General features: G+C 40.0%; 1 protein-coding gene and 1 long non-coding RNA gene across 2 annotated transcripts in view; one reads left to right on the top strand and one right to left on the bottom strand.

Annotated features, from left to right (window-relative positions):
• Nucleotides 1-614: 614 nt before the first annotated feature.
• The window catches only part of LOC147310891 (uncharacterized), a 217,466-nt gene continuing 202,798 nt past the window's right edge, over nt 615-15,282 (bottom strand). Inside the window, exons 2-3 of the long non-coding RNA XR_015125360.1 lie at nt 1,260-4,002; nt 615-1,130 (exon numbers count right to left, since the gene is read on the bottom strand). This is a non-coding gene — a long non-coding RNA (uncharacterized LOC147310891). The remainder of the gene's footprint in view (nt 1,131-1,259; nt 4,003-15,282) is intronic.
• On the top strand, nt 5,966-13,435 carry LOC147310892 (uncharacterized). Its single transcript, XM_086266821.1, has 6 exons — nt 5,966-6,055; nt 6,134-6,235; nt 6,511-6,834; nt 9,834-9,976; nt 11,486-11,589; nt 13,052-13,435. The coding sequence occupies exons 1-6, from the start codon at nt 5,992-5,994 to the stop codon at nt 13,194-13,196; spliced, it is 882 nt and encodes a 293-aa protein (XP_086122947.1). The 5' UTR covers nt 5,966-5,991; the 3' UTR covers nt 13,197-13,435.

The following is a 15,282-nucleotide window of genomic DNA, read 5'->3' on the forward strand; positions in this document are numbered from 1 at the left end:
AATGCTAGCCGTGCTAATTAGCCTTAGGATCGCTTGAGGTCTTGTTTCCAGCTCTAGTTGTCATAAGGGAACTTAGGCCTGTGCAAGCCTTTGGCACGAAAATGAGTCTCGTAAAGCTCACTATTAAACTGACAAAAAGCCTTAGAACCTAGAAACTATTATTCTTACAACTGTGCTGTGTTTATGTTATAACATATAGCAAGAACCTATAACGATAATTGACATTTGACCTCACTGTATGATTATAGCAGCTGTGTGTTATGTCATGGCATGTTTTTAAAATGCCACCTGAAATTTAGGAGGGGGGTTCTTGAGAGCTTTGTACTTTCATCTGATAACACATACTGTTTATGTATATTTAACACAACAGGCAAGGGATTGTGGTATAATTAGAATTAACACAGATTGTGTAGTCTTTAAATAGACGAGCATTTTTAAAAGCACACATATTATTTGAACACTTCCGTAACTTATTTTTAGTTTTGCTGCACATAAGTTGAATGCAATTAAATCTCATTACCTTTTATTATCCTTGAACTTATTTCATTACACGTAATATAAACACTGCTTATTTAGAAAATAATAATTAAAACACTCCTTGTAATGCGTTAAAATCAGCCCAACTTTTATTTTCAAATTTAAAGCATTTCAGCCAACATACTGGACACTGTTCTGCTGAACAACACACATATTTCCAATATTGTAGCTGGTGTTACTTAATAATTTATTATTTTATTTGTCACACACTTTAAAACTTTAATAACTTTTCAATGAAACAAAGTCTCAGATTTAATTATTCTGAAACTAAGTTTAAGCTTCCCATAACTTTTTATTGCAAGTTACATTACTAATATAATAAATATAAAATGTTTTTATTGTTCATCCACAAGTGCAGTCTCTGGCTCAAACAACACAGAAGCTTGGTATGTTCGTTTGTCAGTCGAGGCATTACTGCTTGAGTGCCTGTCATGAATTTAGCTCATCCAAATGCAATTGTCTGACGAAAGTCTTTAACATTGTCCCAACTTCCCTTAAGTACAGTGGCAGTAGATGTGGGCTGGAGATGCAATGACCTTGAACCTGCAGGTGACCACACCATCTGTGATGGAGGGCTCATCTCTCCTGGTGTCCTGCAAGGAAACAACAATATTCTTTAGAACACCAAGTTATATTTGATCTACTTATTTCACTTATCTGTGGCCGGGTTGTGGGGGCAGCAGCCTAAGCAGAGAACTCCAGACCTCCTTTTCCACACCCACCTCCTCCAGCTTATCTAGGGGAACTCCATCATGTCTTGGGTCTGATTCAGGGCCTCCTCCTGGTGGGAGCTCGTCCAGTACACCTCACCTGGGAGACGCTCAGGAGGAATCCTTGTCAGATGCCAGAACCACTTTAACCTGCTCCTTTTGATGTGGATGAGAGAAAAATACAGAAAAAACCCAATAATCATATGATTTCTGATGAGCATGCGCTTTGGCAACAGTGGGAAGGAAAAACTCCATTTTAAAAGAAAGAATCCTCCAGTAGCACCAGGCTGAGGAAGGGACAGCCATCTGCCACAACCTGTTGGGATGAGCAGAGGAAGACAGGACAAAAGATAAAACTGAAGGCTCTGCCTCCCATTCTACTTTTAAATACTCTAGGAACAACAAGTAAGCCTGCAGTGTGAGAGCGAAGTGCTCTAATAGGGTGATATGGTACTACAAGGTCATTAAGATAAGATGGGGCCTGATTATTTAAGACCTTGTATGTGAGGAGCAGGATTTTGAATTCAATTCTGGATTTAACAGGGAGCCATAGTCTATCCCCCAGTGCATGTAGCAGGCATGGAGGAGATCCAGGCCCCAGACACCCAGAGGCCCCCAGAATGTGAGAGCCCAAGGAGGACTATCGGAGTTGCAGCCATGCCACCCTCCTGGGAAGCGCTGAGGAGAGCCCCAGATTAGAGGTCACCCAGCAGCCACGGAGCAGAAGCCGCAGGGGGCCCGTGATGTGGCCGTGGGCTCTGCCGGCAGACAGCTGTGCCAGAGTGACCTGAGCCACAGGCCCAGAGGCCAGAGGACTGAGAGCCCCCCACCCCCCGGAAGTGGCCTGACGGAGCCACGGGTGCCAGACCCCGCCAAGCAGTCACTGGGAGTGAGCCGGTACATACCTGAGCGCCCAGCCCCGGACACCAGAACCACCAACACACCGACGCCTGAGGGCATCAGCTAACGGCAAGGAGTGTGGTGAATCGAGATAGGCCTCCATACCTTGGAGGGCCTGAGATGTTCCCAGAGACATGGAGTGTAACCGACCTGACATACAGACACAGTCGAACAGGCGCACGCAGCCACCAACGGGCATTCCCACCCTCATGCACACATATTCAAATACTCCACAATCACCCAACGTGGAGACAGACACAAATGGACACTGTACACAGTCCTCTTTTAAGGAAGAAAAATCATTGCAGATTCATGCATTACTCACTTTGAAACAGTTACAACAACATATCTAATAAAATGGACATTCTCAGTCACCCACACATGAAGTCCTACCCCACCACCCTCGGGAAAAAACATACGTTACTTATGTTGTTTCTTTTTATGTGTTTTACAACTGTGAAAGATTCACTGACTCTTACTAAATGACCTCACACAGTGCCTAATTTCTAAAAAGGATTTCACACTAATAGAAACACATCGACGTCTCTTTTTCTCAGAGAGAAACATGTAAACCTGCACTCACACTGTATTCTTTTTGTTAAACCGTCACTGGCTCCTTCACTGGCCTCCTCATGTTTGGGTGACACTTAACAGCTAATTACTGAAATGTTCTCATTGCATGTTTGTATATCAACTAACGCACGGTTGGATCACCCAGAGAACTTTCTACTCACACGAAACATTTTTGCAAATGCATCCTGACGCTAATTTGACCTGCAGGCTTTCAATTGCTCCTCTGTTGTAAACCCCACAGCAGCTTTTTCAGGCCAAAAGAAGGTTTTGCACTAGCACAGAATCTGACCCTGAATATCACCATGATAGCTCTGACCACTTGATTTCTCGTTCTTAACTTTATCAAATGAAACACTCTGAAGATGACAGCTGAATTCCAATCAATTAAACTAACTCTGCATATTGTATTCCTGTCTTGGGATCAAAGTGCTGGAGAGGTGATCCGGTGAGTTCCTGCAGGACAACATGATGTGAAAAATTCTTGTTTGGTTTGAACAACAAAACTGATGAGTTGCTGACTGTGAGCTGCAGCTAGTGTAAATCATGCTTTTGATGGATATTTCTCACTGACACACTTTTTGACCTCCTCTAATAACAAATGTTACCTGAGTTCAGTGTGCACTGCTTTCGTGTCAAGCAGATATGTGTCATATGTCATATGTGTTCTTGATTGAACCTCCTGCTCTGGTTGTTTCATGCAGGCTATACTTATGTTCTTGATCAAAACCGACCTCAAAAATAAATGATGTTTATCTTAAGATAGACACTCAGTGATGCTGCAATAGCAGGAACTGACCTACAAACCCTCATCCTGCCCTGCACCAGTGGTCACAGTGGGAGATTGAAGTAGTTTAAGCAGTTTTGTCCTGTTGAAATCATCTTTAGTGAGCCCCTCTGATAAATATTTAGACTTTCACACATTTCAGGTTGTAGGAGTGGGCTGATTAAAGTGTCTACTTTCTTCACTTTACAAGCAGCTTAAATATTGTACAAGGACATTGCTCAAAATTTTATAACACATCTGTTCTGCTATCCCTCCTGTCAGCTAAGCACAGAAAGCTGAGGCTACAGTTCATATGGGTTTGGAAAATTGGGAAACAATGCTGAGTCTCAATTTCAATCTTGTTGTAACACAGATTATATTTTTCATGAATAGAGTCAGCCAGGACACAGCCTTCCCCTGCACCCATACCTACTCCTAATACCTAATACACAGAAGAGTAAACACAGTCAGTAAGCTTGTCACTTACGGAACTCATCAGGAATCAGAAGACTGCAAATCCTGTAAAAGAGTTAAAGATGCAGCGTTAAGAGCATATGAGCTGGCATTATGGTTAGTTTATTGAAATTTAATTTTACACTTTTTTATTTAACAAGCAGACCTCAGTGCAAGAAAGAGTCTTTCCAACACTGAAAAATCACAGAGACCAACTTTGACATTAAAAGGTGTAAAAACAAGTACAAGATAAAAATGTAGGAGACTCTCACCCACGCTTGACTGCAAAAGGTGGCTTGTGTAAAATCCTGTCCCTGCTGAGATTTCTTCTGCTATGATGGGTCATTGAAGTCTAACTGCCTAACAGTTACATTTATTTCTGTATCTCAATAAATCATGTTCGGTTTTACCACATGATCTCTCCTTATTGAACTGCTTTTGTAGATAAGCTTCAAGCCAGAAATGAACTATACCTAAACCAAAAATATTAGTGAGAAAGTGTCTGGACAATCTCCAGCTGTGCTGCGTGTATTAAAGATAACTTCATACACTGTCTGGTTGTCATGTCTGAAACAGGCTGTACAGTCACACAGATAAAAGACAGCAGTCATGTTTCTAATGATATAAATCAACCAGAAAGATTTTAAAGATAAAAGCTGTGAGGCCTCACTAGAGAAAGGATGGCTTGTTATCATTACATGAAGTGATTTAGAAATAATATGTAAGCTTTCAGGGCAGCACTCACAGCTTCTTAAAACTGATTACCTGATGGTAAGCTTACACAGATATGTAAACATACAGGTGAACTCTAAGAGGTTATAAAGAAGAGAGCTGTGCTGCTATTTTTACAGAACACAATTTATTTACATTTTTATATTTACAATCAGTTTTTATTTATTTAAACAAAATAAACACTACAAAACTAGAACAAAACTATCTTATGTACAATATCAACAGTTTCTCCCCTATTTCCTTTTTTCTTCCACCCATCTTTGTCTCTCTGCCTCGTAGAAAGGAGACTCCTGAAACTCCTTCCAGGTAATCTCCTTGGCCATGCCCTTGTGCCTGTGCAGAGATTGCACTTTTGAAGGGCAGTAGATATATTTCCCTGCCACTCCAGGGAAGCCCGTGCGAACATGTGGGCTATTTGGGCCCTGTTTCAGGTTCATGTGGCAGAACCTGCAGAGGCGGCCTGTTAGTTGGGTTTCTGGCCTTTTCCTCTTTTCCTCCATCCTTTCCTCTGACCTCTTCCTGGTAGCATCCAGTTGCCTTTGGAAAAAGTCTGTCTGGGCAAATTCCTCAAAGGGCATTTTAATTCCATCACCAGGTTTTCTTGTTTTGTTTCCTCTCTCTACACCACAACCACCATTTATACTCTAATCCCTGAGTCATTTGGTAACCCTTCATTATTACCCAGAACCTGTCTCAGCTCCTCCCTGAATTCTTCGCAATATTCATACGTTTTCAGCTTCCATCATTTAAATCTGGCCTCTGTCTTCACTCGCTTCCTCTAATTGATTTCCAAAGTCACCTTGCAGTCTCCTATCTCTTTCAGATTTTTTTTTTAATTGTGTGCACCTTCCTCCACTGTTTTATATGTGTGTTACCCTGTGTTTATTCATCTGCTCTGTTGTGCAAAATCAAGTATTTGTACTTCTGTATTCTTCTCAATTCTCCCTTCGTGCTTGAATTTTAGTGCACTAGAAAAACCTTGGTGCGGTTTGCAGCAGCAAAAATGGTGTCATCAAAACTATGTGACTAAGTTTCCACTTGTGTTTTGCAAAATGTGCAACTTGTATAACGATTCACATGAAGAATCTTCTAATTCCCACAGTGTTAGCTTGTTTCCCATCACTTTTGGTTTGTATTAGGGAACTGAAAGTTCCTCAGAAAAAAAATACTTTTGTTTCTTTTCACATCGCCCAGCTATTACTGTGATAAGTTTAGTTCCCCTAAAGTTATTAAGAGAAGAAATTGAAACTAATGACGCATTCACAGTATTGCTGGCCTGTTCTGCAGAGCTGACCATCTCAGGAATATCTGGCATTCTAACAAATGATGGAGGAAATTTATATGAATACTGAGTATGACAAATTTGACAATGCAAAAAACTGCACAGGTAAGAAACAGAGTAGACATATTTTTATCATCAGTCATAACTATTTTCCACTTCATTAGTGTTTGTTTCTCTTTTCAGGTCCAAGGAACTATAAGAGGAGTTTCCACTCAGGTGTGATTCCCTGTTTGGGCCTGCTGAGTTTTTTCCTGCTAATCGGACTCATCACCCTTGGTGTTTACTGTGAGTCTGATTCTAACACTCATGAGCCCACATATGAACAGAATAAAATGTCTTGAACTTTGTATTTTGGATGGTTTCAGACCATGCTGAATGAACTGTGACACACACACACTCATACTCTCCCATAGAGTACACTATCATAAATATCAGTTTAAGAACATTTTTCATTGCCTACAGGCAAATTTGAAATACTTTAGTTTTGGTCTAAAAACTATAAAAATTTATGCACAAGCTTTTTTCTGTGTCTCAAAAACATGCATCTCCAATTATTTTAGTTCATGATTCAGCTGCAGATGTCTCAGCTGTGAGTAGTAAACTTTCTTCCATGACTGAGGAGAGAGACCTTCTTAAGGCAAGTCTGTCCACTACCGGAAACAAACTTTCCTCCATGACTGAAGAGAGAGACCTTCTTAAGGCAAATCTGTCCAGTACCGGAAACAAGCTTTCCTCCATGACTGAAGAGAGAGACCTTCTTAAGGCAAATCTGTCCAGTACCGGAAACAAGCTTTCCTCCATGACTGAGGAGAGAGACCTTCTGCAGGCCAACCTTGCTGAAAAGGCAAATGAGTTGGAACGGCTTCAGAGTTTGTCAAAGCAGAGTGAGTATGTGTATTTCCTGTTGAAATTACTTGTGTGTGTTTGTAAAAGTTAATAATGAAAAACAAGGATTCACTTTCCAGGTATTGTGAAAAGTCCTTGTCTCTTTGTGCCTTAATGAATAGAATTTTTGAATTTTTATTGAAATTCTGATGAATGAAGTTTAAATACTATTTCAATAATAAGGATGAAATGCCAAAATAACCTATCGTTTTTGTCAGGGAGTTTTTAATGTTTTATTTGATTATGCTTCAAATGTTATGTTATACTTATGTTCACATATTTCACCAGACACAGTTTTCTGTTGAAACAGGAAGCTGACCCTGTGACTCTGTGACATTTACCGCAAGAGATGAGTACAGAAATACACATCCGCAGAAGTTGACTTGCATTATCTTATTCTTAGAAATTGACTTGTAGCACACACACTTTATGACACACACACACACACACACACAGCTTACACACAGACAGCATCAGGACCTGCGTAACAGGAAATGTGATTATATTTGCATATTGACGATGTAACCTATAAAAGTAAACGAATACTGCAGTTCGGTGTGTCTCTCTGTCTGAGATTCACCCGTGCCGCACATTATCAATCTCAAGTGTCTCAGTGTTGTTTACTCACCTGACTGTTTGTTAACTGTAAATCTCTGACAGTTTTCAGTCAAACTGTTACTGCCTCTTCCTTACGGTGGGTCATGCTGGAAAGTCTCGTTGCCTCGCCACTGTTAATGCAGACCTCAGAACAGTTAAGGCATTGTTCATAACACAGATTCACAACAAAGACACTCAGATAATCAAAACTTTTTTTTTCTTTTCAACATTAATTTAAGACGAATATCAAATAGTTTTCTACTTTTATCAAAATCGTACTGACTTTGGAAAGAGTACTACACAAAAAGAAAAGACATCTAGTTTAAAATCAAAACAACTACTAGCTAAGTATTTGAACAACTAGAAAAAGCACCTGCTATCACAACTAGAGATTTACAAGGTAAAACACAAACGCTATGGAGAGAGGGAACCGGGATGTCAGGTCAGGATGGAGATATCATAATCCCCACACTCCGAGACTGACACTCCAAGCCCCAAGAACAACTGGTGCATTCAAGGTGTGGAATATGAGAGCACCTGAAGGAGAAGAGTGTGTGTGTGGTTTGTGGCCCAGCTGCAGGGGAGGGGTGAAGCAATGTGTTTATGGCGTGGTGTCAGATCAGTGCAGGTCATGATGATGGTCTCCATCATCTAATCATGCCTTCCCTACTTGAGTAGGTCGGCGGGACCTGACAAGAGAACTGTGAGGTGTGTGCCGATCTGAAGCTGGAAATCCATGCAGACGAAAGGAACAAGAAAAACACTGCAAATAAACATTTGAAAACTTGCAATGCTATGTGCGTCAGGTCCTTTTGTGTTACAAGAAGATCAGGGCTATGGTGGAAACCTGGACCCTCAGTGCCTCAGTGGCTGATTACCATTAGTATGTGAAGTACTCTCCAAAAGTCTATTTGAAGATGTGAATTTAGCATTATGCATAATGCCTACTGTAACCATCACTGAAACCACAGAGAGTTAGACAGACAGAAGTTAGCCCACTATGAGAACAGCTGAAAGGAGTGATGAAGAGAGGGGTTCCTAAGAAGTACAACTAGGTGTCCATACCTGACTAAAAACTGCGTGCCAAGCAAAGACTCACAGTCTTAGCTAACTGTTAGGAAAAAAAGCAGTAACTCAATACGGCAAGACCAGGCTGACCAACCTTTGCATCTCTTGGATTAACTGCAAGAAAGCCAATAAACTCAATGCCTCACAAATGGATCTTATAATGCCCAGAACCACCAGGACCCTAAGAGCCTTCATCAGGAATTCAGTGGAGATGTGGAGAACAACACTACAGGCCAACTTCAAGCAAACTGTACAAGTCATCATCAAGTGCGAGATTTACCAAAGAGATGCTGTGACTCCACTGCTATTCTGCATAAGCCTGTGTAGTCGGAAGGTAACAAAGAGAGGGAAGGTAGTTAGAAATGAGGGGATTGCACTACCAGAAGTCAGTGCTGCAGACATTGTGGACCGCTACAAGTACCTGAGAATCCCACAGGAAAATGGGAAACACGAAGAGGCCTCTTGGAAAACCGCAACCAAATAACTGCAGAGAGTAAGGCTTGTCCTGAGGAGTCAGCTGAACAGGAAGAACAAGATATAAGCAATCAAGCCTATGCCCTGCTGGTTGTCAGATACCCTTCTGGGATAATAAACTGGCCACAGGAGGAGATGCAAATGGAGAGTCCTCTTTATACACAGGGTTCAGTGCTAGGACCAATTCTGTTTACATTATACAAGCTTTCCTTAGGCAGTATCATTAGAAAGCATAGCATGCATTTTCATGGCTATGCATATGACACCTGACTTTATCTATCCATGAAGCCAGATAACACACATCAATTAGTTAACCTGCAGGGATGTCTTAAAGACATAAAGACCTGGATAAACTCTAATTTTTCTCCGTCTATATTGAGATAAAACTGAGGTTATTGTCCTTGGCCCTAAAAAGATTAGAAATACGATAGCTAACCAAATGCTTACTCTGGATGGCATTATTTTTGTCTCCAGTAACACTGTGGGGAACCTTGGAGTGATTTTTGACCTGGATATGTCCTTCAATCCACATATTAAATAAATATGTAGGACTGCTTTTTTTCAAATGTGAGGCTGAAAAATATGTGAAAAGTGTGGTGTGTAACACTGGTAACTTAGATCTGTCACATCCTTCATCAAAATGAGCACACAAACAATTTGGTTCTAGTGCTTTCACAATTTTATTTTATGACACAATTTGTTTTATCTTGATTCTCCAGCAGGACATGTGATGTTTAGTTGATCTAACTGACAAAATATGTTAATATAAAACTAATTTATATTAACATAATAAGTAATAGGTACTGTTAATAACTATTAAAACTACTGTTTGATGTTTCTTGTTTGATGTTTCTTCCAGAAAAAACGTGTCCCACAGGATGGAGCATATTCAGTGGTAGTTGTTATTTCCTCTCTGTAAGATCTGGTAACTGGGGTGAAGCTAGACAGGACTGTAGAGGCAAAGGGGCAGATCTGGTGGTGATGAAGAACTCTGAAGAACAGGTACAGTATGTGTGTATATATATATATATATATATATATATATATATATATATATACTACCAGTCAAACGTTTTAGAACACACATTTTTTCTAGTTGTTTATTAAAAATTATGCTATTTAATGTCTCATTGTAGTCTTAAATGAAAGCATAGCACAAATAAGCAATTGAGTGAAAAAAGAAATCACAGAATCAAAATGTATTCTAAACTCTAGACTCATCGAAGTAGCCTCATTTGGCAGATACAACAGTTGAACACACCCATGTAGGGCTGTACGATATGACCAAAATCTCATATCCCGATATAAGACATTTATCATCCAACGATATAAATCACAAAAATGTAACATTTTCTGTAAATTCTGTGAAGCTCGGGCAACCCGACTTGGGTGAAGTGTTTTCAGCTGGACTGACTGTTGCAAAAGTTGAAACGGCCGCAATTTTCTTTGTATTTATTACACAACGTGCTGCTGGCAAGAGCCTGTTCTAAGGTTTATTTTTTTAGCACCTGACGGCTCTTTTTAGCTTCTCGTCTGTAAACACTCTGCATACTATTTCATGTGATTCATTTTGAAAAATCTCAATAGGATCTTCAGCTTTATTGTGAAAGGTTTATGTGGAAAACAAACAAGCAGACGGCAGAGCCACGTGACGGTTTTACCCATGTTGTTGCTAACTACAACGCATAAAAACAGTCGGTTCTCCGTCCGTAGTGTGGTTAATTTAAATATAAGTGAAAGAGAGAACTTTAAGAAACCATCAAAATGATAAAATATTGCCGTTAACAGTTTATTTTGCAACACCACAAAACAAGCGATAGCATAATTTGAAACAATAGACGTTTTCATATTGCCATCCGATCCACATCGTTATATCAAACAGGCACTTGTAGGTGCTTTGCTTTCACTCTTCTGTCCAGTTCATCCCCAACCAGCTTTATGGAGTTTAAGTCTGCAGACTGTGCTGGCCACTCCATGTTTTTAAGTTTACCATCATGTTATTTTTTATTGAGGTAGTTCTGGGATAGCTTGGACTCATGTTTTGGATCATTATCTTGCTTTAGGATGAACCCCTGACCAACTAGGTGCATACCAGAGGGTATGCATGGCACTGCAGAATGCTGCAGTATCCGTTTTGGTTCAGGGTGCCTCTCAATCTGTACTTTTCTGTGAATGTACATATGACTTATTGAAACCTCAAGTCTGCTTAGATAAATATTTTATGCAGTCAGCCAGCTAACGACGGAACAATCAGAAACGTGATGTGTGGAGGCAGAAAAAGACAACAGAATGTAAAAAAGCAGAAGATGAATGTGATGTACACACTGGTTCTCCACCTTGATGTGACATGTGTTAGTTTTCAGGTTCCTGTTAGCTCATTGCACTGAAGGAAAAAATATTTACCTGATTGTGAGAAATGTGTCAAAGAAATTGAGAATTTTCTTCAAAAAAACAGCACACCCTAAATTCTGTTTAAAAAATAAACAAATTTTTTTTTTGCATGTTAAACAGAACTTTCTCGCTACAATCATCAACGATAACACTTGGATTGGTTTGACTGACTATGGAATGGAGGGACTGTGGAAATGGGTAGATGGAACTCCACTCACTCTGGCGTAAGTCTTTACTGTGGTTCAGTTTATTACTTTTACTGAATTTCTAGCAGATGTTTTCTCATGAACATAGAGCTTACATGTCAGTAGGTCTGTGAAGGTTCTCAGTCATCCAGGTCATCAGCATGTGCCCAAAAGAAGTCAGTACAATCCATCTTTAAAGTTCTGCTCTTATTTTGGCTCATCCTACTGACATGTAGTCTAAGGAAATTGGAAAGAAAAGTGTCTGGACTTCTTTGAGTTGCTTGAAGACATTTCACCTCTTATCCGAGAAGCTTCTTCAGTTCTAAGGTCAAATGGTGGAGAGTCCCAGATTTAAACCCAGTTGGAGTTTCCCCCCAAAGAGGGACAAAAGGACCTCCTGATGATCCTCTACCTAATCACATGAGCCAAGGTATGGAAATGGGTGTGGGTCACAATCAGCCAGGGTTTCGGGTGAGCTCATAGTGAAACCTGGCCCCACCCTATCATGTGATTTCCTGAGATCAGATGGCCCAGGATGTGAGCGGGCGTTGAGGCGTCTGGGAAGAATCTCAAAACTGGATTATGAATGGCAGACAGTTGGTGTCGTAAACCCCCGCCTCTGTTCAAAGATGGTCGCTCACAGTGGACATAGATGCTTCTTTCACTCCTCTTTCAAACCATCTGTCCTCTCTGTCCAAAATGTGAACATTGGCATCCTCAAAAGTGTGACCTTTGACCTTTAGATGCAGATGGACTGCTGAGTCTTGTCCTGTGGAGGTGGCTCTTCTGTGTTGTGCCATGCGCTTGTGAAGTAGCTGTTTGGTCTCTCCAATGTAGTCCCCCAAAGCGCTTTACATATCCAGTCATCCACCCATTCACACACACATTCACACACTGGTGATGGCAAATCTGGGACTCTCCACCATTTGACCTTAGAACTGAAGAAGCTTCTCGGATGAGAGGTGAAACGTCTTCAAGCAACTCAAAGAAGTCCAGACACTTTTCTTTCCAATTTCCTTAGACTACATGTCAGTAGGATGAGCCAAAATAAGAGCAGAACTTTAAAGATGGATTGTACTGACTTCTTTTAGGCACATGCTGACAGAAGAACTCAGTTATAATGTTTTAAATATTTCATGACATCTATCCATTTTCTCCTCTATTAAGATAGCACACATCTTTGGACTGTGGGAGGAAGTGACAGAGAACTCACATAGGCAGAGAAAATGCAAACTGCGCACAGAGAGGACTCTGGTAGCCAATAGATTTAAACCTAGGCAACAGTGCTAACCACCACATTAATACACTGCATTATTTTTATCTGGAATAGTGTGTTTGACTTTGCTGTACTCTGTGTAGGCTTATTTCTTCCATAACTATGTCCTAAGAAAAGCATTTGTTTACCTCAATTTTTCCTACAGCTAAAGAGCTGTAGAGTCAGGAGTGTCATATTTAATTTTTTATCCTCATTAAACACCTTTATTGTTAATTGTCCTATCAGGAACTGGGCAAAAAATGAACCCAATAATGGAGGCTCACGGCATGGTGAAGAAGACTGTGTGCATATAAGAGCTGCAGACCAGAGGACTTGGAATGATATTTCATGTACAGCTTCTATGAAATGGATCTGTAAAAAAATACCATAACACCATTTTACATCGAGACCATATATTTTTACATGCTTTGAAATTTTAGCTATGATTGTTATTCTATTCTGAATTTCATTTTAATGATGAATTCTATTCTCACTATAAATAAGTGCAACTTTTTAAATCTGCAATATTACATTAACGGAAAAATTAGCCAATGTTTGTATTTCTTGTTACAACATTTAATCAGCAGCCAGTTTTTAATTCAGAGAATCAAACACAGTCGTTTATTAGTAAACACACAAAGATTGTAGTTTCTAAAGTGCTGGGGGGGGGGGGGGGGGGGGGGAGCCTGCAGACTACTTTACTTCAGTTACTTCAGTTTACTTCACTGGTGTCTGTCAAAAAGGCAACAATTTCAACAGAGAATATAAAAGAGTATGAGAGAATATATTTTAAAATAATGCTGACAAACTATTGCTTTGCTTTTAAACGGAAAATCTTTAAATCTGAAGTTGTTTGTTTTGGTTTTGTTTGTTTATTTTTGGTATAACATTGTCCACAATCTAGCGCCTCTTGAACAGTTTGAAATGACAAGCGCTTCCACTAGAGGGTGCTGTTGTGTTAAATGTTAGTGAACACCATTTGGAAGAATGTTGTTGTTGTTTTTTTTACTCTGTTATTTCTGATCATTTTTATGCACTTTTCATATGAGCAACATCATTCTCAAGTCTCTACTGTCAAAAAAGTTAAGGCTTTTCACATGACATAACACAGACTCACTTGTGCAAGAGATGATAAAATAATGAAAACCATCTCAATCATATGTCAGGATATAAAGTGAGTCAGCAGTCAATTTGACTCTGTGTTTAAAGAATTAAAACATTTCACCATCGTTTTAAGACTTAGACACAAATGCTTTTATAATTTAACCAAAACATTACTGACTGGTAAGCATACTGCAAAAAAAAAAAATGTAGGTCTAATGTAGAGCAAAAAAAAAAAATCAGACACAAAAATGTAATGTGCATTTATTTTTCATTTACAGTTTTTGCCCGTTGCCTGAACACATTTTGCAAAACTTTGCTCATTGTGCCAAAACCCTAAACACAAGTAAACATGACACAACACTGGGAAATATACCATTCACATCTGCACCAAATTGAAACTCTACTCTCAAAACCTAAACTCTGCTATCAAAACCTAACATTCCTTTGTCAAAATGTAACTCTGTTGACAAAATGACACATACTTGCATCATATGCAAACACTTACAGAGCAGGGGGAACACACTAGTCTACTTTATATAAAGCACTGCAGTCTTTGATTTCCATTGTTCATTCAGAAGGCATATTGGTACATATTCAGCTCGAAGTCCTTTGACCCTGTCACTGTTCCTCTCAAATGGGACTCTGTAGAGCTGCTTCATGGTGATGCTGTGTTTTCCCAAGATGCGTCTGATGGTGGTGATGCTCACATGGTTTATGTTGTTGAACACTTGCCTGTCTGCAAGTATTTGCTTTCGTAGCTGGTGGAGACGGATGGCATTGTCTGCCCTCACTAGGTCCACAACGGCAAGTTCCTGCCGTTGTGTGAACAGGCGTTGGCGTCCTCCCCCAGAAGGTCTTCGAGTCATTCTAGAGAAATACAACCACATATTGTCATCGGTTTGCTTATTTTTCTTACAGTACTTTACTGTATATACTGTGTCATCCACTGTACAACACTGTACTTCAATATAAGTAATCATGGTATGTTTCACAGAAACTACCACTTTGGCTGCAAAAGGAGCATTAGCACCCTGCAGTACGCTGTACACTTGATATGGTAACTGTAGAACAGTACTATAAAACCATCTGAGTGGAGTAGAAGGCAGTGAGATGAAGACAGACCTGTTTTCTAGTTGGAATTTTCTTATTACAGATGCCACTGTGAAGCGGCTTAGATGTGGGTGGACTCTCTGCCCAGCTTCCCTCATAGTCAGGCCGTGGTTGATGACATGGTCCACCAAAGTTGCTCTTATATCATCAGAAATATGGGTCCGTGCATGGCCTCTTTGACCTCCTCCTCCTCTTCCTCTTGCTCTCCCTCCATCCATGCTTGCAAAGTTCTTGAAATGGCTAAACTGAGGGCTTTTTGTGGT

The sequence above is a fragment of the Aulonocara sp. 'chitande type north' Nkhata Bay genome, linkage group LG16 (assembly GCF_057382095.1).
Source record: "Aulonocara sp. 'chitande type north' Nkhata Bay isolate Kocher_YH1m ecotype deep benthic linkage group LG16, A_spYH_male_GT1.1, whole genome shotgun sequence".
Classification (NCBI taxonomy): Eukaryota; Metazoa; Chordata; class Actinopteri; order Cichliformes; family Cichlidae; genus Aulonocara; species Aulonocara sp. 'chitande type north' Nkhata Bay.